Here is a 24,141-nt window from a genome sequence, read left to right as displayed (position 1 = left end):
GCTCGCTGCTGCTGCTGCTGGACCCCGGCTCCGGGCCGGGCCGTGCGCGCCTTCCCCCGGCGTGCGCTCCGTCCGCGAGAGCCGGAGGCCTCCTGTGACCACATCTGAGCCCGGGGCGCGATCCGCTGGATCCCGGCCAGGCGCGCCCTCAGCGCCCCGCGCCCCCGCCCGCTCCCCGCTCCCTATCCCCCTCCCCCGCCGCCGGCCGCGGGGGCCCAGGGGCGCGCGCCGGCTGGAGCCCGGGATCTGGGGACACTGAGAGCCCGGCCCGGGGCCTGGGGGGCGGCGGCGGTGCTGGGCGGCCGCGCTCGGAGAGGAGGGCGGCGGGCGGGAGGAGGGGCTCCCCGCGCGGGGCAGGGGCGGAGCGAGCGGCCGCGCCGCGGAACCAAGTGAGTTGGCTCCGGAGCCCGCGCCGCCGCCGGTCCGCACCTCGGGCGCCCGCCGCCCCCGCCGCCGCCGCCCGCGCGGGGATGTAGGATGCTGGTGGGCGCCAGGCTCCAGCGGCGGCGGCGGCAGCTGCAGCACCAGCCCCGCCGGCGGCAGCCTCTCCTCTGGCCGATGAATGCAGACCCGCCGCCGCCGCCGCCCTGGGTTTGGATGGTGCCCGGCTCGGCCGGGCTGTTCCGGCTGGGAGCGGGGGTCGCGGCCCCGCCCGTGCTGCTCGCCTCGGCGCAGCCCCCCGCCGGCCCGCTGCTCCCGGGGCTGCCCGCCTGGCAAGCTCCCGGCGAGCCCCTGCTGCCGCTGCCGCCGCTGCCCTCTGCGCCAGACCACGCCGCCGCCGCCGCCGCGCACCGCTACCCTGTGCTCCACGGGCAGGTAACGCGTCCCCGGCCCCTGCCCCGGGCTCGGGGTGGCCGGCATCCCCCTGCTCCTGGCGCCGCCCTCGCCCCGACTCCGGCGGCCCCGGCCCCGTGGCGCGCGCTCCCCCCTCCCGCGGTGGTCCTCGGGCCCCCAGCCCATCAGGGCGCAGCCTGGCAGCCATGCATGGGCAACAAAGTTCACGCTCCGACGTCCCGTTCCGCCTCTGGCAGCTTTTGCAAGTCTTTCTTCCCGGTCTCTCGCTGGGCAGTTTGGAGACCCGCGCCCCAAAACCAGAGTCGGGACTGCCCGCCCCAACTTTGGCCCCGGCCGGGATCGCTGTCCAGAGCGCGGTGCTGAAGCCGGCGCCTCGAAAGCCCAGCGCTGCCGCTGCGGACTGTGGCCGACTTAGCGGATAGAAGTTAATACTTTTACAGCCTCTGCCAGGCTTGAAAAGCAAGCTGGGAATCAATAGCTATTTCTGATTCTGATCTAGTGTTTTGTTTTTTTTTTCATTTGAAAATAGACTCAGGACAATGTTTAAGAAAATTCAAACCAGTGGAAGCCTGCAGGAAAACCCTGGCTTTAATACTGAGAAATGCTACTGGGTGATCTCCACTCCCACCCTGGGTCTGCCCGGGTCCACTAGATTAGCTACTGTCATATTGCACTTTAGAGGAGTTTGGCGTTGCACACCTGGAATTAAAAAGAGAAAGTGACTGTACCTTTGATTAATGGTGCAACGGAGTAGGGCAAGCTGGTTTTGGCAAGATCCATTGTGTGCTATCTAACTATGCAGATGGATTTAAATTAGGGAATAGCATGTATTTTATTCCAGTGATTCCAATCATCAATAGCATATTCAAATGAGTGGATGACAGAATACACAACATCATTAATTTAATTCCAATATTATATTGTAAGCCTTTCTAAAAGATGTGGTTAACTCTTCTTAAATTGGTCTTTGGATGTAATGATACATCACATATGTGGTACTGGATATGGTGTTTTGATGTGTGATGCAGTTCATGTTCATATTGTATTTTTTTAATTATTTTTTTAGTAAGCATTGGTAGTTTTTCCTTTTCTTTCTTTCCTTTTTTTTTTTTTTTTTTTTGCTATTTTGAAGGGGTTGTCATATCCAAGTGCTACCACTAGAGGTATATAATGTCAAGGAACTACAATTTTTTTTTTCCCGTTTGGAAAACTGCATTTTTTTTTCTTGTGTAAATTTAAAACACAAAACCTCTCCCAAACAATATTAATCTTTAAAATATTTTGTGCTGCATATTTTCTGTTAAATAACAGTATTTATCCTAGAAGAACATTTTCACATAACAGGAAATTCAAAAATGCTTTTATGATTTTAAAACAAATACATATTGAAGCATTCCATATCATTGAACAATGAACCTATTCTCCACTGATAAAGATTCAGTTAATTTAATTAGAGAGACTGTCTCCTAAACTGTCTGCCCCCTTTCAACGTTTGCTGTCTTATTCTCTGCACTGGGATTTTTAGTTATGTGATAATCTCACTTACATTTTCTTTGCCTTGGAATCTATTTGCATTTGTGGACCTTGGAAAACTTTGAATCTTAACCTCTTATTTTGAAAATATTTCTAGTCCCTATTTTTAAGGTGATGAGTATAACTAATATGAGATGTTGTATGGAAAAGGATATAATAAAATATAGCTCTCTGCTTGCTTATGAAAAGAATTCAAGAATTATAAAAGGAGTACCCAGCGTTTCACCTTTCCACTGTGGTTTCTCTTGTTCTCAGGACAGAAATTCGTTTCTTACCATGTTCTCGTGATTTTGTGCTTCAGAAGTTCTTGCCTAATGTTAAAGAATGCAGCGTTGTTAATGCATTGTGATGATTCTGATACAGAAACTTTTATAAATTTTCAGAATTTTTGAATATTTGTGGGGTTTAGGGACTGGAAAGAGGAAATTTTTCTCATAGCCAAACACATGCATTTTAAAGTTCCCTTTTAAAGCAGCTACCCCAGCATCTTTTGGTATGAAGTAGAGTTGATTGATACAGGCTAATGAGCATGCCCTTCTCTTTCCTTGGGTTCCAGTGGCTGTTTGGTGGTCATTCCCCATCGATTGGACTGTCCCCCACTTCCTCTGTGGAACTGGTGCCCATTTTCCCACATGTCTGCACATCCGCTCTTCCACTTCCTGTTGGGAAAAGCTGGATGGACAAAAGGATCCCTAATTGTAAGGTAAAAATGCAAGTAGTTTGATTGGACAGATGGGCTACTCATTACTAAGTTGTTGGGTATTCCCATAACAGAAATCATGGTGTATTTCTGGTTTCTTATTGCAGTGGATCCACCATTAGGTCTAGAGAGGAACCTTTTCAGAGTAAGACTGGCCTGTTCAAAAGCACCAGTAGATGGTGATGGTGGGGGATTTTGTTTTAGCGTAAAATATTTGGATTTCATAGAAAAATAGAAAAGTTCTACTTCTGAATCAGAATCTACCTTCTGAATTTTTCGGTTTTTAAATTTCTACCCATTGATCAGAATCTAGCAGTAAACGTTGTATAACTCAAAAATACATTTTAAAAGCATTTTCTTGCCACTATTCCTTTGAGTAGTCATCTTTCTAATGGTTTGTCTTGACTTTTGAATTAAAATATACTGGCCACACTTTGTTTACTTGAAAACCAAGGGAAAGTAGTACAGTGACCTGTTCCCCACATGCTGCTTACTTCAGTGGGGAGACTCTCTCATCTGCTAACTGGCTGCTGAAATGAATAGCCAAGTGAATAGCTGGAGACCAGGCCTCGAAGGTGATTGATATCAGAACCCCAAGCATCTAGAGTGCTTTCCCCACCCATAGAATCTTCAGGATTCAGTATTAGACAGGATAAGTATTGTACAGTCTTCAGCTTTTATTTTGTGTGTGGTCTTACATGTTATGCTTGCTTTCTCTTTGGACAGATCTTTGTAAATAATTCCTTTGCTCTGGACTCAACGTGGGTGTATCCTGAGGAATCAAGGTTGTTTCACGGGCACCAAAAGCCTCAGCTATGGACAAACCAAGTGGCCGTGTCTCTGTCCAGACCAGCCCCTGCCTCCAGGCCTCTGCCCACAGTGGTGTTAGCGCCTCAGCCCCCACCAGGTTGGTGCCCAGATGGCAGTGACAACGTGTGATTGGTTTTCTGTTTGTTTGCTCGGTTTAGCTACAGACTAGTTCTAGGTATGAAAACTATCTTTGTCATTTTAATGACATAATTCTTCCAGTAAAATATAATCCCTTTTCTGTGGTCAGGATTCCTCTTCATGAAGAAATTGAGTTTGGGTTTGCTTATTCACTGTGCTTTTGGAGAACGGAATCTGTTTTAAGGTGAAGTGATGGTTGAAACAATTTGCACAGAATCACGTTTTTGGTGCTCTGTTTTTAGAATGGGACCAAATCCTCTGCTGATAGCTCTTAGGAGGGGCTCCAGTTGATCAGGCAACTCTTTTTAAAAGTGTTTCTTAGGTAGGAAAAGGTTCACGGCTCTGTGGTCCACAGGATACAGACACATGTAAGATTTGGGTGGGGGGGGCAGTGGGGGGTTGATACTGGCGAAGGTCTATGAAAGTGTGCTGCTTGGGAGATGGATTCGGTTCTATCTTTGGAGTCTAGTGACCTGAGAGAACATTTGTCCTGGAACAGACTCCCATGAAATAATCTCCGGTTGAAAGATGATATAATAAACCTATATAGTAACAAGAGAATAAAATCATCTTATGAATTTTTAAGTTGATTTTAAAAATCACCTTAACATATGATCATATTACAAAAGCAAATGTTACCCATGCCACAGTTATCTTGCAACACCTTCCATTATAGGATATTTTATGACTTCAGAATTTCATTATCTTCCTTGTAATTTCCTACCTACCAAGACTGTCGCAGTGTGTAGCTCTAAAATTTAGTAATAAGGACATGTACCTGTGGATAGTTCATTGCTGGTTTGGGAGACACATTTGTTTTCCTCCCTCTTTATCTGCCTTATGAGTCTAATTTGCTCTGGGTGCTATTTATCAATAAGTCAGAAAGGACACCCAACTCCAGTAGGTCCCCTACATATGAGCAAGTTCAGTTCCGAGAGTGCATTCATAAGTCCAATTTGTTCGTAAGTCCAGCAAATTTAGCCTAGGTACCCAGCTAACACAATGGGCTATACAGTACTGTGCTGTAATAGGTTTATAGTATATTCACACAAATCATACATTAAAAAAAACAAACAGAAAAAGTAAAGAACACATCTTTAATCTTACAGTACAGTACCTCGAAAAGTACAGCAGTTCCAGTTGCCTCACCGCTGCTTTTATTGTTGCTTCTGGGCCTCCTGGGCTTGGAAGAAAGACATTGTCCTGCTGCCCTGTACGCAGCGCTGTGCAGTGAGGTCCACAAAAGCCCGGCCACGTGGAGAGGGTGCATGCGCGTGACGTGTGCGCCAGACACGGGAAGGCGTGCGTGTGACGTGTGCGCCAGACGCAGGAGCTGACTTAATCTGACTGGACACGTGCACGCTCACGTTCACGTCTTTGAAAGTTCGCAGCTGAAGGGTCCTGGGTAGGGGCCTTCCTGCATTTGCGTGTTTTCACCGGCTGAAGCTGTGATTCTTGACTGAAGCGTGCCTCTGTCCTTGTCATCAGCTGTCACTGAGTTACTAATGTCTGAGCAAGCATCATACGTGCATACATTTATTTTACACTGAGGTGGTCACATGTCCTTTCTAAGTGAATGATGACAAGAGAGGATCAGAGAGCATGTAACATACAAGTATCCCAGGGCTTTAGATGGCCCTTTGGGGCATGGAAGTAGAATATGTTACTTTCCTAGCGCATGGTCAATGCTGTCAGCAAAGGCATCAGCACGTATAGTTTAAAAAATAGTGAAATTAGCTCATTGTTCGAACAAAAGCCTTGAGTGACCTTTCCTCCTGTCGCTTCACTCCTGAATATCATACTGACATTTGCATTCTACCTGAATTTTCTTAGAAAACCCATCCTGTGGGAATGCTAAATATCTACTTAGTTGAAGAAGCTTCTGGCAAATTATCATAGCTTTTCTATCATGGGGTATTTTTACTTTTGCCATTTTGTGGCACATATTTCATACTTGAAGCAAAGCCGTGTAAATTTTACCTTCTGACATTCTGTGATGTGTGCTCAGTCATACAGTCACGTCCGGCTCTTTGTCACCCCATGGACTTATGGTGACATGGACTCATGTCACCCCATGTAGCCCAGCAGGCTCCTGAGTCCATGGAATTTCCCAGGCAGTAATACTGGAGTGGGTTGCCATTTCCTCCTCCAAGGGATCTTCCTGACCCAGGGATCAAACCTGCATCTCCTGCGTTGGCAGGCAGCTTCTTTACCACTAGCGCTACCTGGAAGCCCTTGACTTTTTTGACTAAGCTATATTAAAGGTTGAAATAAAATAATCATTTCTTACTAACATGGTCGATTGTAGAGTAACTGTCCACCTCATCTTCCACTTGTCAGGTCCTTTTCTTGGATTCTTGGACTGTTTTTTGGAATTAGAACCATAAGACTGTAATATGCCTTACATATCTTTTGGGGAATCTGTCATCAGAGCTATTTTACTAAGTCAAAGCTTTTATTTTGAGATGGAAGTTTCTGAACTGATACAAGGAAGTTTTGATTTTTTGATACATTTCATAATTCTTAGAAATTAGTAATCTGGAAAGTATGTGTTAAATGACCCTAAGTTCAAAGAATGTATTTCTGTCCATGGGATTCTCTAGGCAAAAATACTAGAGTGGGTTGCCATGCCCTTCTCCAGGGGCTCTTCCTGACCCATGGATCAAACTTAGGTCCCCTGTACTGCAGGCAGATTCTTTACCATTTGAGTTACCCAGGAAGCCACAAAGAATACATTTAGGGGGTTGTTTCTATGTTACGGACTGCTTGACTGAGAACTTAGAGAGGGGAACAAGTAAAGTTGGAAGGTAGTTAAAAGATACATTGTTTCAATTTTGCTGTAATTTGTGAGAAAATTTCAGATAGACTCATTAAAACATTTTACATGTAAATTTTCAGATATGTTATTGAAAGTTACTGTTTTAAATTTTATACTTGATATAAATTGATAAATTTAAATATTATTTTGTTCTATGTTAGATAAATTTATACATTTATAAATATCAGTTCAGTTCAGTCACTCAATCATGTCCAACTCTTTGCAACCCCGTTGCCAAAACTGCTGCCAAAAACTGCAGCATGCCAGGCCTCCCTGTCCATCACCAATTCCCAGAGTTTGCTCAAACTCATGTCCATCCAGTCAGTGATGACATCCAACCATCTCATCCTCTGTTGTCCCCTTCCCCTCCCTCCTTCAATCTTTCCCAACATCAGGGTTGTTTCTAGTGAGTCAGTTCTTCACATCAGGTGGCCAAAGGATTGGAGTTTCAGCTTCAGCATCAGTCCTTCCAATGAATATTCAGGACTGATTTCCTTTAGGATGGACTGGTTGGATCTCCTTGCAGCCCAAGGGACTTTCAAGAGTCTTCTCAACACCACAGTTCAAAAGCATGAATATTTTGGTGCACAGCTTTCTTTATAGTCCAACTCTCACATCCATACATGACTACTGGAAAAACCATAGCTTTGACTAGATGGACCTTTGTTGGCAAAGTAATGTCTCTGCTTTTTAATATGCCATCTAGGTTGGTCATAACTTTTTTTCCAAGGAGAAAGCGTCTTTTAATTTCATGACTGCAGTCACCATCTGCAGTGATTTTGTAGACCAAGAAAAGTCTCTCATTGTTTACACTGTTTCCCATCTGTTTGCGATGAAGTGATGGGACTGGATGCCATGATCTTAGTTTTCTGACTGTTGGGTTTTAACACAATTTTTTCACTCTCCTCTTTCACTTTCATCAAGAGGCTCTTTAGTTCTTCACTTTCTGCCATAAGGATGGTGTCATCTGCATATCTGAGGTGATTGATATTTCTCCTGGCAATCTTGATTCCAGCTTGTGCTTCTTCCATCACAGTATTTCGTGTGATGTACTCTGCATATAAGCAGGGTGACAATATACAGCCTTGACATGCTCCTTTCCCAATTTAGAACCAGTCTGTTGTTCCATGTCTGGTTCTAACTATTGCTTCTTGACCTGCATACAGATTTCTCAGGAGGCAGGTGTATCATATTATATATAGTATATTAATATGTAATTAATGTATGGATATATTATATAAGTGATACCTTAAGTTGATCTGTCTTATAAGTTATGTTCAGAGTAAATGGCCTTCAGATCATAGATATATTTTATTAATGCCCCTTAAATTCATCAAAGAAGTGCTATGAGAGCTCCAGGGAGAATCAGGAGAGAGAGTCAGAACTGCCTGTTTTAAACGGGGCTGGCAGGCCCGGTGCATTTCCCTCTCCTGGATAGATGGCACCTCTGTGTACTGATCAGAATGTACCGTGAGCTCAAATGCTATGGCACTCGGCAGTGGCTTTGTCTGAATGAGCACGTGGTTTGTTGGAGCGAGTTGGAGGCTGGGTTGGGCAGGGATGCTGTGACCTCTGAGAGCCCTGTTGATGCCACGTTCCGCTGGCCTATGGTTGGCCAAGGAGGAACCGCAGCACCACAGGGTCTTTATTAGCGCAAGTTGAACGAATTGGGGTAAACCCTCTAAAACTGAATACGTGTTTTGAAGGAGTTCGTTTTTAGGTGTATGCTAGACTGATGTGTTGAGAATGAAGGTGGTGATTTGCTGTTAGACGCAGACCTGAAGAGAGCCTGTTGGCCCCTGAGAAGCGTAGCGTGGAGGTCAGTCGTGTTCCCGTCTGCGCTCATCGGAGGCGCCTCCTCTCCCGTCGGCGATGTGGACGTAGACGCTGCAGGGCGCCCTCACAGCTCAGGGTCTCCCAGGGCCTGTGCGGTTGGTAGATGGCCCCCCAGCGCTGTGGTCCTGCGGGCTGTCTGCAGACGTGAGCGGAGGGTCTCAGCAGATGAGCAGGGAAGGCCTCTGCGGGAGGGGCGGGACATCGATGTGCCTGAAACACAACGAAGACCAGAGCGCTTGACCAGGGCGGGAGAGGCAGCGCTGGAGTGGGGCAGGCAGAGTCACACAAACCCCAGGAAATGTTTCGTCAGGTGACAAGCCTCGGGAGGGGAGCGGTGGCGTGGCGGCAGTCGCCCCAGCTCGGGGCCTCTTCTTTTAAGAGGAGTCCTAGTATTGGGCGGGACCTGCTGAGTCCCGGGCCCTCTCCAGGGTGTCGGGATTTTGTGTCCTTCCTCGGCTCTGGAGCCGTGGGTTCTCCAGGCAAGTGTGAATCCGTCTTCAGGAAGCAGGGCAAAGAGAAGGCAGCACGTCCTTGCTGAAACAGAAATGCCAGCGTACAAACGCACACAGCGCTCCAACTGTACCGGAAGCTAAAGGCTCCACTGAATGACTTAGTGGCTTTTTAAGGGATTATCGCTCATCACGGTGTGAACGGATGGCACTGAGAAGCGCTCTAGGCCTCAGAGGTCGATGCAAGAGGGGCGAGGTTGCCCGGGGCTGGCACAGGCATGCCCTCCTCTTTGACGGTCTCTGTGCTTGGGGGGCGGCCTCATCCCTTTGTCTCCACTGCCAGCATCTCCCTTCTCCCATGCAGCACTGGGGCCCTTTTTATCCTAGGGAGGAATGGACTTGCATCGCTTCTGAGGGTGTGAGGTTTATCACAGCGGGAGATGGGAGCAGGACCAGCATGGAAATGGTCCTTTCTGAGGAGTCTCTGCTCTTCACGTCTAAAAATAAGGACTTCAGAGTCTTTTGAGCCATTCAGAAATACACCAACTCAGACTCAGCGTATGAAGCCGGAGAATGATAGACTCAGCTCCTGTGCAGTAAAGACACAGGACGTGATTAGTTTGCTGGAGACTGGAGTCTGTCTACATGTTGTCTGTGTCGCATTGCCCTTCGGCTTGAGATCAAAGAGCCTGATTCTACCAATATCTTGCTGGGGGAAAAAATACTGACTGTGACTTTCAAAGAAGACTAGAGAGAGGGAGAAAAAATGGGAGATGTGGTGGAGCCCCGGAAACTACTCTGCTTCATGAAAGATGCATTTACTCAAAACATACAGAAGGAAGACAGATCTGGGAAAAGGCTGCTGCACTGGAACTTGTAAGCATTTTGTATAAATCAGTGCTTGGTTTAGCTTAATAAGAAGAAAAGAATGGTACAGCAAAGCAATAAAAGAAAAGTCACCAGGGGGCTGGCGGAGGCATGAAGTCGCATGGAAAGATGGTTTGGATCAGGTGACAGAAGATGATATGAAAGGATTCTTCAGCACGCTTAGCTATGACAGTAAACAGAGGTGGGATCACGACAAGGTGATGTGTGAGACAGAAAGCAAACGGCACATCAATATTGATTTGAACTCCTTAAAAAATGAATATAATGCAGCAGATGTATTAATGTGGCCGAACCGTGTACCTGGGTCACTGTGTCTTGCTGAAGCCTGTGAATGGGGAGCCCCTCCATCCAGGAACACAGACGCGGACACGGCTTCAGATCAGTGTCGAGCATGCGGTGGGATCTCCTGGTGGGGAAAACCTTAGAGACTTAGGAGGGGGAAAAGTCTGTGATCAAAGAAGTAAGTGCCCAACAGGAAGTCATCCATACGCGTAAGCGAGAAGAGGCATCCTGGAACCACCGACGGATTGCTTTCTCTTCTAATGTTCTCGCTCAAGTTCTACGTCTCACGTTAATGTTGCTGTCATTCCACATTTACATTTTATCTTGCTCATCAGTGTTTTCCTTATCTTTTTAATTTATTTTTTAATTGGAGAAAAGTTGCTTTTAAAATATTGTGTTTTCTGCCATATAGCCATTCGAATCAGTCGCAATTGTTTTAAGTTTAAGCCTGTTGTTTAAAGGTACAGTTTCTGCTTTTGCTTTTTAAAGGTGGATACTTATATTATTCTTCAGCATACTTATATTTGACTTCCTATTTTGGTATTTTTTCTGTCATGTTATTATTCCTGTTTCTCACGGTCTTTTGTTATTCCTTTATTTTAGTCTGTTTTTATTCTTTTGCTGTGCCTTATATGTTTTGTTTGATTTTGTGTATTTGTGTTTTATATGGTGATTTTGGAATCTGTTCCTACTGATTCTATTTTGTCAAGCAATTAACAGTAAGACTGAGGAAAAAAACAGATTTAACTCTGTTTCCTCTAATTTTCAAATCATGACAACACTATCCCTTTAGAATTTTTTATAGAGTATGAAAATTTGGGAAAACTTTATATCATAAAAATTTATTGTTTTCTCTTCAGTTTCCTCAACTGACAAATTAATCTAAAGCAGCAGCTAAGAATGGGGTGATGACAGGTTCCAGAATATCTGTAATTGTCAACAATTTTTTTCAATCATTTAGAGTATATGTAAGTATTTGTTAATTTGGTCAAGAAGTGAGTGGAAAATTCTGAGAAGTTTTTTCTCCCCAAACTAAAGCTGAGAAAAGTAACTATAATCTGAATACATAACCTTAAATTATGTTAGTAAAATTGGGAAGAGGAGAAGTGAGAAATGTGAGGACGCAAAGTATTTCAAAATCCCTCAAACAGAATAAAAGAAGCTGAAACACTAGGAAACTCTCCGCATTGGAAGCCGATAACAAGGTTATCCAAGGCTGACCCAGGCCAAGGAGTCCTGCCCCATAGCCAACCTTACAAATATCAGTAAAAGCAGCAGCCGTCTACCACTGGTGCAGGGCGGGCTTGGAGAGTGGCCTTTTACCGTGGTACAGGAAAATGGGGATCGCTGAAAGTCGAGGAGGCACAAATATTAAGACTTAGACACCCCGGAACTTTCTAAGAAAAAGACATTGGTAAAGGGCCTGTGGGGCATGGAAGGCAATTGTGGCAAAAAAATTCAAACCAGGTCAGCACCCGATGACCCTGACCCGCCTTGTTCACTGACACCTCGGCAGAAGGAAAGGCGTGCTCATTTCCAGGAGTAAATCCTATTTACTTCAATCTCTGTTGTTCTTTTCATGACATCTGCGTGCTAATTCACTCAGTCGTGTCCAATTCTTCATGACCCCATGGACTATGGCCCGCCAGGCTTCACTGTCCATGGGATTCTCCAGGCAAGAATACTGGAGTGGGTCCCCATGCCCTCCTCCAGGGGATCTTTCCAATCCAGGGATCAAACCCGCGTCTCTCCTGCATTGCCGGTAGGTTCTTTACTGCTTGCACCACCGTGAAAATATGTGACGTCCGGCTTTGAACAAAAAACTTACTACAAACACACAAAGCAGGAAATGAAAACAATGGCCAACAGACAAGATGATCAGTAGAACCAGATCCTAAGATGACATATTTTGAAACTATCAGTCAGGAACTTTGAAATAACTATGATTCATATATTTATGAGTCTAATGGAAAAGGATGGCAACATGGATGAAAAATAGAGAATCTCATCATAGTAATGGAAAATATAAAAAAAAAAAACAAAATGAAAATACTTGACAAAATAAAACGTGGTATCATAAATGAAGAATTATTTTGGTGGAGTCATGAGCAGAGAATAGCAAGGAGAGATGAGAAGGCTTCTTAAGTGCACAATGCAAGGAAATAGAAAAAAAAAAAAACACAATAGAATGGGAAACACCAGAGATCTCTTCAAGAAAATTGGAGGTACTAAGGGAACATTTCATGCAAAGATGGGCACAGTAAAGGACAGAAATGGTATGGACCTAACAGAAGCAGAAGAGATTAAGACGAGCAGGCAAAAACACACAGAAGTGTACAGAAAGTCTTAAGGACCTGGGGAAACATTGTGCCCACTTTGTTTCTTAATATTTGTGGCCCCTCAACTTTCAGTGATGGTCACTCACCTAGAGCCAGACATCCTGAAGTGTGAAGTCAAGTGGACCTTAGGAAACATTGCTACAATTCTAGTTCAGCTATTTCAAATCCTAAACGTTGATGCTGTCAAAGTGCTGCACTCAATATGCCAGTAAACTTGGAAAGCTCAGCAGTGGCCACAGGCCTGGAAAAGGTCAGTTTTCATTCCAATCCCAAAGAAAGGCAATGCCAAAGAATGTTCAAATTACCATACAATTGCATTCATTTCACATGCTAGCAAAATTATGCTCACAATCCTGCAAGCAAGACTTTAACAGTATGTGAAGCAAGAACTTCCAGATGTTCAAGCTGCATTTAGAAGAGGCGGAGAAACCAGAGATCAAATTGCCAACATCCATTGGATCATAGAAAAAGCAAGGGAATTTCAGAAAAAAATATCTATTTCTGCTTCATTGACTATGCTACAGCCTTTGACTGTTTGGATCACAGCAAACAGTGGAAAATTCTTAAAGAGATGGGAATACCAGACCACATTATCTGCCTCCTGAGAAACATGTATGCAGGTCAAGAAGCAACAGTAAGAACTGGACACGGAACAATGGACTGGTTCAAAATTGGGAAAGGAGTATGTCAAGGTTGCATATTGTCACCCTGCTTATTTAACTTAAATGCAGAGTACATCACGCGAAATGCTGGGCTGGATAACTCACAAACTGGAATCAAGGTTACTGGGAGAAATATCAACAACCTCAGATATGCAGATGACACCACCCTTATGGCAGAAAGCAAAGAGGAATTAAAGAGCCTCTTGATGAAGGTAAAAGAAGAGTGTGAAACGTTGGCTTAAAACTCAACATTCAAAAACCTATTCAAATTATGGCGTCTGGTCCCACCAATTCAGGGCAAATACATGGGGAAAACGTGGAAACAGTGACAGATCATTTTCTTGGTCTCCAAAATCACTGAGGATGGTGACTGCAGCCACGATATTAAAGAGCATTTGCTGCTTGGAAGAAAAGCTAAGACAAACCTAGATAGCATATTAAAAAGCAGAGACATTACTTTGCCAACAGAGGTCCATCTAGTCAAAGCTATGGTTTGTAGTCAAAGCTATGTATGTAGTCACATACAGACGTGAGAGTTGGACCATAAAGAAGGTTGAGTGCCCAGAAATTGATATTTTTGAACTGTGGTTCGGGAGAAGACTCTTGAGAATCTCTTTGGCAACAAGGAGATCAAACCAGTCCATCCTAAAAGAAATCAGTCCTGAATATTCATTGGAAGGACAGATGCTGAAGTTGAAACTCTAATACTTTGGCCACCTGATGTGAAGAATTGACTCATCAGAAAAGACCCTGATGCTGGGAATGATTGAAGGCAAGAGGAGAAGAGGATGACAGAGGAAGAGATGGTTGGATGGCATCACTGACTCAATGGACATGAATATGAGGAAACTGCAGGAAATAGTGAAGGATAGGGAAGCCTGGCATGGTGCAGTTCACGGGTTTGCAAATATTTGAACATGACTGAGGACTGAACAACAACAGCAAAATTCCAGAACTTGATGATTTCACAAGTGAATTCTACCAAACATTTAGAGAAGAGTTAACACCTGTCTTTCTGAAACTATCCCAAAAATTTGCAGAGGAAGGAACATTTCCAAACTCCTTCTATGGGGCCATTACTACCCCGACACTAAAAGCAAACAAAGGTATCACACACACACACACACACACACACACACACACACACACATAAATTACAGGCCAGCATCACTGATGAAAATAGATGTAAAAATCCTCAACAGAATACTAACAAACCAACTTCAACAATGCATTAGAAGGATCATACACCATGATCTATTCACTGGAAGGAGTGATGCTGAAGCTGAAGCTCCAGTCCTTTGGCCACTTGATGTGAAGAGCTGACTCACTGGAAAAGACCCTGATGCTGGGAAAGATTGAGGACAGGAGGAGAAGGGGACGACAGAGGATGAGATGGTTGGATGGCATCACTGACTCGACGGACATGAGTTTGAGCAAGCTCCTGGAGTTGGTGATACGGGGGGGCCTGGCATGCGGCAGTCCACGGGGTCACAGAGAATCAGACATGACTGAGCGACTGAATTAAGAAGAGGAAAAGACCATACTCCAAAAGCTGTAAGATGCTGATGAAAGAAACTGAAGATGACACAAGCAGGTGGAAAGGTATGCTGTGCTCTTGGCTGGAAGAATCAATATTGTTCAGATGACCATCCTACCCCTGGAAATCTACAGGTTCAGTGCAATCTCTGCCAAATCACCAGTGGCATTTTTCACAGAACTAAAACAAGAAATTTTAAAATTTGTACGGAAATGCAAAAGACTCCACATAGCCAAAACAATCTTGAGAAAGAACAGAGCCTCCTTAGGCAGCTTTATTCCGAGGTATGTTATTCTTTTTGTTGCAATGGTAAGTGGGATTGTTTCCTTGATTTCTCTTTCTGATTTAATATTTAAATGTAAGGTTGGACACTCTAAAATCCTTAGTTTAAAACATAGACAGAACTCTTGAACACAAATCACAGCAACATCTTTTCTGATACCCTTCCTAGAGTAATGAAAATAAAAACAAATCTAAACAAATGGAATCTAATTAAACTTAAGAACTTTTGCACAGCAAAGGAAACCATAAATCAAGCAAAAAGACAACCCTCAGAATGGGAGCAAGTATTTGCAAACAAAACAACTGACATGGGATTAGTCTCCAAAATATACCAATAGGTCATGCACTTCAATATAAAAAATAAGCCAATCAAAACCCGGCAGAAGATCTAAATAAACATTTTTCTAAAGAAGACCTACAGATGGCTAAAAAGCACATGAAAAGATGCTAAACATCACTAATTTTTAGAGAAATGCAAATCAAAACTACATTGAGGTATCACCTCACACTGGTCAAAATCTATAAACAAGACATGTGGAGAAGAGGGAACCTTCCTACACTGTTGGGTGGGAAGGTAAAGGTCCAGCTTCTATGGAGAACAGAAGGGAGGGTCCTTAAAGAACTAAAAAGAGAACTACCTCTGACCCAACAATCCCACTCCTGGACATAAATCCAGAGCAAACCATAATTCAAACAGAAACATGCACCCCAATGCTCATTGCAGTATTATTTACAGTAGCCAGGACATGGAAGAAACCTAAATGTCCATCAACAGAGGAATGCAAAGAAAAGATACAGTGCATAAATACAGTGAACTATCACTCAGCCATTAAAAGAAACAAAATAATACCATTTGCAGCAACATGGGTAGACCTAGAGACTGTTTCACTGAGTGAAGTATGCCGGCACAGAGAGAAAGATATCATATGATGTTGCTTACATGCGGAGTCTGAGAAAAGGGTACAGATTAACTTCTTTACAAAGCAGATGTGGAGTCAGAGACATGGAATGCAAACTTATGGTTACCAGGGGATAAATGGGGGGGAGATAAATTGGGAGACTGGGTCAACATACGCACACTCCTACAGATAAAATAAATAGTGAGGACCTATTGCTTAGTTCAGGGGCTTCCCAGCTGGCGCTAGAGGTCAAGAACCCGCTTGCCAATGCAGGAGACATAAGAGATGTGGGTTCAATCACTGGGTTGGAAGATCCCTTGGAGGATGGCATGGCAACCCACTTCAGTATTCTCGCCTGGACAATCCCATGGACAGAGGAGCCTGGTAGGCTACAGTCCACGGGGTCACAAAGAGTCACGGCTGAAGCAACTTAGCACACACACTCGCATGTACGCGTAGCACAGGGAACTCTGTTCAACACTTTATAACGACCTATTTGGGAAAAGAATCTGAAAGAACGGATATTGTTGCTGTTTAGTTGCTAAATTGTGTCCGACTCTTTTGTGACCTCATGGACTGTAGTCCTCCAGGCTCCTCTGTCCGTGGGATTTCCCAGGCAAGAATTCTGGATGTGAAACTCAGTCATGTCCGACTCTTTGTGACCCCATGGACTATACAAACTGTGGAATTCTCCAGGCCAGAATTCTGGAATGAGTTGTATTTTCCTTCTCCATGGAATCTTCCCAACCCAGGGATTGAGCCCATGTCTCCTGCTTAGCAGGCAGATTCTTTACCACTGAGCAACCTGGGAAGCCCAGAATAGATCCGCGTGTGTCTATAACTGATTCACTTTACTGTATGTGCATACTGAGTCACTTCAGTCGTGTCCAACACTCTGTGACCCTATGGACTGCAGCCCACCAGGCTCCTCTATTCATGGGATTTTCCAGGCAAGAATACTGGAGTGAGTTGCCATGTCCTCCTCCAGGGGATCTTCCTGACTGCACCTGAAACTAACACAACATTGTAAATCAGCTGTACTCCCAGAAAGTTTTTTTTTAACTAATATAATTTCACTCAGTGATTCTCCTATGGCAAGTTAAATAAAGAACAAATATGTAGTCACAGTGATTCAGCACCTCATAATTTATAACAACAAAAGGAAAGAAAAACCACAACTGCCCATGACTAAATAACTGTTTAAGTCAATTACCATGTATCAATAAAAGTGGGCATTCTTCAACTATTAGTAGAAGTGCTTTAGAAGACTAATCAGACAAAAGAAGTTTTCGTTTTGTTTCAGTAATTTTTAGAAGTGGATTGCAACCTCTATGAGCCAGATGATGCCGGTTTGAGAGTGCTGCTCACACATACTCATTCACACACACACTGATAAGAGATGGAAGGAAGCATCAGAAAATGTAATGGTTATTTCTGGATGTTGGGATGAGGGGCCACTTTTATTTCCAGTGATGTAGTTTCTTTCATTTCCCATTTGCAATGAGCATGTATTACTTACGTAACAGAATGCCATAAAATGCATGAAAAAGCTCCTTTCTTCTTTGTGCTGTTGAAAACGAGAATATTACATGCTGCTTGAGCCTCCCATTGGCTGCATCACTCTGATGGAACCATAATGGAGTCACATCCATCTGTTCCACAAAGAAAGAGCCCCATATCAACGCAAAGCTTGATTGGTTTTTAACCACTCATTATTTCTGGGGACCCTGATGCTGGAAAAGAGTGACGGGAAAAGGAGAAAGGGCCGACAGAGGATGAGATGGTTGGATGGCATCACCGACTCAACAGACACGAGTTTGAGCAAACTCCGGAAGATGGTGGAGGACGGGGAAGCCAGGTGGGCTGCAGTCCACGGGGTTGCCAAGAGCCGGACACAGCCGAGTGACTGAACAGCAACAACGAGTCTGGGAAGGAGGAGTTCTCCACCTTGTAGCTGCAGGATCAGACGTCTGGAAGAACCTCAGGAAGAGGTCTTTCGTTTCCTCCTTGGAGCTGCCCCGAGGAGCCTCAGGGTCCAGCGCAGGCGAGCACTGACCGTCCGTGACCACTGGTGTCCACACAGAGCAGCCATCCTGGACCGTCTGGTCTGCCTTCACCCAAGACTGTGCGTCCGGATGGAGGTGATGGGGTGGGCGTGGAGGGGTAAACGGAAACAGCCTGGCCGCGCCTAGTCGAGAATCAGCGTGACTTACTAGGAGATCAAACCGTGGCGTCACCGCTGTCTCTCTGCCTCAGCTCTCAAACTGGGGGCCCGAGCCCAGTGATTTCTGGAGGAAAGGGGATAAGTAGATCATCTTTCAGGCTCCCAATTTTACTTAGAAAGTTGGGGGAGACACACTGCTTTCCTATCATGGACATCAGATATTTCGGTAGAAGATAAAAAGGCATTTGACTCTTAGAGGGAAGAGGATACCCTCATGGACACCTTAGGCTTGCGCTGCCCAGCTTGGGATCTGTCCTCCAGCCAGCTAATGTAGTCACACCTTCTTCTGGCTGCTGAGAAATTGATGGGAGAGAATGCAAAAGTATGGTAGATTATGCCATCTGGGAGAAATCAGAAGAACACTTGCATGTGAGAATCATTAATCCAAAGCCATCTTCTAATGAATCCTTTTGTTGTTTTATTTAGTCACTCAGTCGTGTCTGACTCTTTGCAACCCCATGGATTGCAGCCCGCCAGGCTCCTCTGTCCATGGGATTCTCCAGGCAAGAATACTCGAGTGGGTTGCCATGGCCTTCTCCACTGTTCTTGCCTGGAAGCACTCCCCAGCGGTGTGGCTTTCGGAGGTTTATTGAGTCTCTCTGTGCCTCAGCCTTCTCACCTGTAAAGTGCAGTTATTTCAAGAGTTCGCTGCATTATCGTTGGGATGTTAGTGACCCACACAAATGGCTGACGTCCTCAGCGCATCTCTGATGCCAGCTCCATCCCCAGTGCTCTGCAGAGACGTGCCCTGCAAGATGCGTCTCCAGAGGGGATGGAGGCAGGTGCCTTCTTGGCAGTAATCAAGCGTGGTCACTTTATCTTTTCTAGACTGTGCTTCAAGGCCCCACTGGTATGAAAATTGGCTGCGCCCCCAGATCAAGTGGTAAATTATTCAGACATCAACTAAAATTGAGAGATGGCCAAGATAATGAAAAAACTAAATGAGATTTGTGCTTATCAATGTGACTCATATCATTTTAAAGAACTAGGAATTTATGTCCTGGTGATCATTTTTTCCCTTGAATTTATGGGTGACATTTCACAAAGTAATGAATCAGTTTGTCGAAACACGAGAGTGTAAGTAACAGATATGATACTGAATCATGGTATCAGTGCTGAGATGCCATTAACAAATGATGAAGGGAGGGCCAGGTTGTATGTTAACTGTGTGTTTCTAAATGAAGCGTGATTATTACCTTACTTTCCTGTCACTGGAAGCTGCTAGATACCAGTACCCATTCTAAAGCAGTATTCTCCATTGGAATTGCAGTGAGAATCACAGATGGAAACTAAAATTTTCTGATACTCATATTTTTAAAAGTATCAGTTCAGTTAAGTTCGGTCACTCAGTCATGTCCACTGACTCTTTGTGACTCCATGGACTGCAGCATGCCAGGCTTCTCTGTCTATCACCAACTCCTGGAGCTCACTCAAACTCATGTCCATAGAGTCAGTGATGCCTTCCAACCACCTCAACCTCTGTTGTCCCCTTCCCCTCCCGCCTTCAATCTTTCCCAGCATCAGGGTCATTTACAATGAATCAGTTCTTTGCATCAGGTGGCCAAAGTATTGGAGTTTCAGCATCAGTCCTTCCAAAGAATATTCAGGACTGATTTCCTTTAGGATTGACTGGTTGGATCTCCTTGCAGTCCAAGGGACTCTCAAGAGTCTTCTCCAACAACACAGTTCAAAAGCAGCAGTTCTTCAGTGCTCACTTTTCTTTAAAAAGTATAACAATATGTAAAATTCACTCAGTTCAGTTCAGTCGCTCAGTTGTATCCAACTCTTTGCAACCCCATGGACTACAGCACATCAGGCCTCCCGTCCATCACCAACTCCCACAGCTTGCTCACACTCATGTCCATAGAGCCAGTGATGCCATCCAACCATCTGATCCTCTGTTGTCCCCTTTTCCTCCTGCCTTCAATCTTCCCCAGCATCAGGGTCTTTTCCAAGAAGTCAGTTCTTTGCATCAGGTGGCGAAAGTATTGGAGTTTCAGCTTCAGTATCAGTCCTTCCAATGAATATTCAGGACTGATTTCCTTTAGGATGGACTGGTTAGATCTCCTTGCAGTCCAAGGGACTCTCAAGAGCCTTCTCCAACACCACAGTTCAAAACCATCAATTGTTTGATATTCAGCTTTCTTTATAGTCCAACTCTCACATCCATACATGACTATTGGAAAACCATAGCTTTGACTAGATGGACCTTTGTTGGCAAAGTAATGTCTCTGCTTTTTAATATGCTGTCTAGGTTTGTCATAGCTTTTCTTCCAAAGAGCAAATGCCCTTTAATATTGTGGCTGCAGTCACCACCCTCAGTTATTTTGTAGCCCAAGAAAATGAAATCTATTGCTGTTTTCACTTTTTCCCCATGTATTTGCCATGAAGTGGTGGGGCCGGATGCCATGACTTTAGTTTTTTGAATGTTGAGTTTTAGCCAATGTTTTCACTCTCTTCTTTCACCTTCATCAAGAGGCTCTTTAGTTCCTCTTCGCTTTCTGCCATAAGGGTGGTGTCATCTGCATATCTGAGGTTGTTGATACTTCTCCCAGCAACCTTGGTTCCAGCTTGTGAGTCATCAAGCCCTGCATTTCACATGATGTACTCTGCATTTAAGTTAAATAAGCAGGGTGGCAATATGCAACCTTGACACACTCCTTTCCCAGTTTTGAACCAGTCTGTTGTTCCATGTCCACTTCTAACTGTTGCTTCTTGACCTGCATACATATTTCTCAAGAGGCAGGTCAGGTGGTCTGGTATTCCCATCTCTTTCAGAATTTTCCACATTTTGTTGCGATCCACACAGTCAAAGTCTTTGGCATAGTCAATAAAGCACAAATAGATGTTTTTCTAGAACTCTCTTGCTTTTTTGATGACCTGGTGGATGTTGGCAATTTGATCTCTGGTTCCTCTGCCTTTTCCAAATCCAGCTTGAACATCTGGAAGTTCACGGTTCACATACTGTTGAAGCTTTGCTTGGAGAATTTTGAGCATTACTTTACTAGCATGTGAGATGAGTGCAGTTGTGTGCTAATTTAAGCATTCTTTGGCATTGCCTTTCTTTGGGAAAACTGATCTTTTCCAGTTCTCTGGCCACTGCTGAGTTTTCCAAATTTGCAGGCATATTGAGTGCAGAACTTTCACAGTATCATCTTTTAGAATTTGAAATAGCTCAACTGGAATTCCATCACCTCCACTAGCTTTGTTTGTAGTGATGCTTCCTAAGGCCCACTTGACTTCACATTCCAGGATGTCTGGCTCTAGCTGAGTGATCACACCATCAGGGTTAATCTGGGTTGTGAAGATCTTTTTTGTATAGTTCTTCTGTGTATTGTTGCCACCTCTTCTTCATACCTTCTGCTTCTGTTAGGTCCATAGCATTTCTGTCCTTTATTGAGCCCATCTTTGCATGGCATGTACCCTTGATATCTCTAATTTTCTTTAAGAGATCTCTCATCTTTCCCATCCTTTTGCTTTCCTTTATTTCTTTGCATGGGTCACTGAGGAAGGCTTTCTTATCTCTTCTTGCTGTTCTTTGAAACTCTGCGTTTAAGTGGGTATAGCTTTCCTTTTCTCCTTTGACTTTCACTTCTCTTCACAGCTATTTGTAAGGCCTCCTCAAACAACCATTTTGCCTTTTTGCATTTCTTTTCCATGGTGATGGTCTTGATCCCTGCCTCCTGTACAATGTCATGAACCTCCTTCCATAGTTCATCAGGCACTCTGTCTATTAGATCTAATCCCTTGAATCTACTGGTCACTTATACTGTATAATTGTAAGAGATTTGATTTAGGTCATACCTGAATGGTCTAGTGGTTTTCCCTACTTTCTTCAATTTAAGTCTGAATTTGGCAATAAGGAGTTCATGATTTGAGCCACAGTCAGCTCCTGGTCTTGTTTTTGCTGACTGTATAGAGCTTCTCCATCTTTTGCTGCAAAGAATATAATCAGTCTGATTTCAGTGTTGGCTATCTGGTGATGTCCATGTATAGAGTCTTCTCTTGTGTTGTTGGAAGAGGGTGTTTTCTATGACCAGTGTGTTCTCTTGGCAAAACTCTACTAGCCTTTGCCCTGCTTCATTCCATACTCCAAGGCCAAATTTGCCTATTACTCCAGGTGTTTCTTGACTTCCTACTTTTGCATTCCAGTCCCCGATAATGAAAAGGACATCTTTTTTGGGTGTTAGTTCTAAAAGGTCTTGTAGATCTTCATAGAACCATGAGTTTCAGCTTATTCAGTGTTACTGGTTGGGGCATAGACTTGGATTACTGTGATACTGGATGGTTTTCCTTGGAAACAAACAGATCATTCTCTCTTTTTTGAGACTGCATCCAAGTACTGCATTTTGGACTCTTTTGTTGACTGATGGCTACTCCATTTCTTCTAAGGGATTCCTGCCCACAGTAGTAGATACAATAGTCATCCTAGTTGAATTCACCCATTCCAGTCTATTTTAGTTCACTGATTCCTAATATGTTGATGTTCACTCTTGCCATCTCCTGTTTGACCATTTCCAATTTGCCTTGATTCTTGGACCTAAGATTCCCATTTCCTATGCAATATTACTCTTTACAGCACCAGACTTTACTTCCATCACCAGTCACATCCACAACTGGATGTTGTTTTTGCTTTGGCTCCATCTCTTCATTCTTTCTGGAGTTATTTCTCCACTGATCTCCAGTAACATATGTAAAATGTAAAATTGATTTTAGTAATTTATTTTATCTATCCCAGTATATTTAGAACACTATCATTTCAACATGTAATCAATGATCAGTATAAAAGTATTAATGAGATAGTCACATTAATTTGTTTCATATTGTCTTTGAAATCGAGTGTGTCTTTTACACTCAGCCCATCTCAAGTGCTCAGTTGCTGTGTAATTGGAGTCCCCGAGTGGGACAGGGCAGTGTGGGAAGGTTTATTTACTTATTTATTATTTATTTGTGACAATCTTGAAGATCTCTTTGTGAGTATATTTTAGCATGACCGCTTAATAAGGTGTCAAGGTATTATTTCAAAGAAATTTAATTAATGCTCATGAATCTGTGACCTTATAAAAATAGTTAAAGCATCCATTTTTCCGATAACTAAAATATTTAAAAGGTGTGAACATATGGTGTTTATTTGCAAAAGTGGCCTATTTTTAATACATTCCATTTTTCCCAGCCTAGGAATGCTTCATATTTGTTAGGTGTAGAAAAATTGGAAACTACCAAAATATAGACGGAAGAAAAAAGTCGTCCACAGCTCCAGTACATATATGCTTGTGAACATTGCTAATGTATTGATGTGTTGCCATACTTGATACACTATTGTAACATAGTTTTGTGTTCTCCTGTGACAATCTTTTAATACAGATTTCTTCATCATAGTATAAACTAGCAACTGTCATCTTTAATGAATATTTAAAAATCTGAATGATGAGTCAGAGTTTACTTAACATAAATACGCCAAAGGAAACTCTTTTCAAGTTTTCACTGTCCATGAATACTCCATAGGCAATTGAGCATCATTTCTTCATCATAATTTCTGAGACTTCGGATAGATGTCTTAATCTAAGTCATCAAAGTTTCTCACTTGCTTTAAAGGATGCAAGACTGCCTTGCAGGACTGCAGACGTGTTGATCAGGAAAAGGATCTGTTTCTCCCTTTCCATCCTCGAGTGCATTAATTTTGCTTTTAAAATTCTCTCTCAAAAAAAAAAAATAAAAAAAAAAAATAAAAAAATAAAATTCTCTCTCACCTTCACGGTCTCGAACTTTGGGTGCAACACCTAATGGAGGAGCGGCAGCAGGCACTCTCGCTTCCCATCCCCGCGGACGCTCCTAATCCCTTCCCTCTAACACTGACAGGGATGGTGGCGTCTGCTAGCTGTCCATCAGAGGGCTTAGAAAAGCACGTTCCATTCGCAGTTTGCTAGTGGGGATGGTTTATCGGCATGA

General features: G+C 43.8%; 1 protein-coding gene across 1 annotated transcript in view; it reads left to right on the top strand.

Moving 5' to 3' along the window:
* The first annotated feature begins 477 nt into the window (after window positions 1-477).
* Window positions 478-24,141, top strand: part of TCERG1L (transcription elongation regulator 1 like) — a 194,239-nt gene continuing 170,575 nt past the window's right edge. Inside the window, exons 1-3 of the mRNA XM_043926019.1 lie at window positions 478-816; window positions 2,885-3,031; window positions 3,755-3,935. Of these exons, the coding sequence (XP_043781954.1) occupies window positions 478-816; window positions 2,885-3,031; window positions 3,755-3,935 (667 nt within the window). The remainder of the gene's footprint in view (window positions 817-2,884; window positions 3,032-3,754; window positions 3,936-24,141) is intronic.

The sequence above is a fragment of the Cervus elaphus genome, chromosome 15 (genome assembly GCF_910594005.1).
Source record: "Cervus elaphus chromosome 15, mCerEla1.1, whole genome shotgun sequence".
In the NCBI taxonomy this organism is placed as follows: Eukaryota; Metazoa; Chordata; class Mammalia; order Artiodactyla; family Cervidae; genus Cervus; species Cervus elaphus.
The sequence above is the reverse complement of the archived record's forward strand: the minus strand, read 5'-3'. Positions and strand labels throughout refer to the sequence as shown.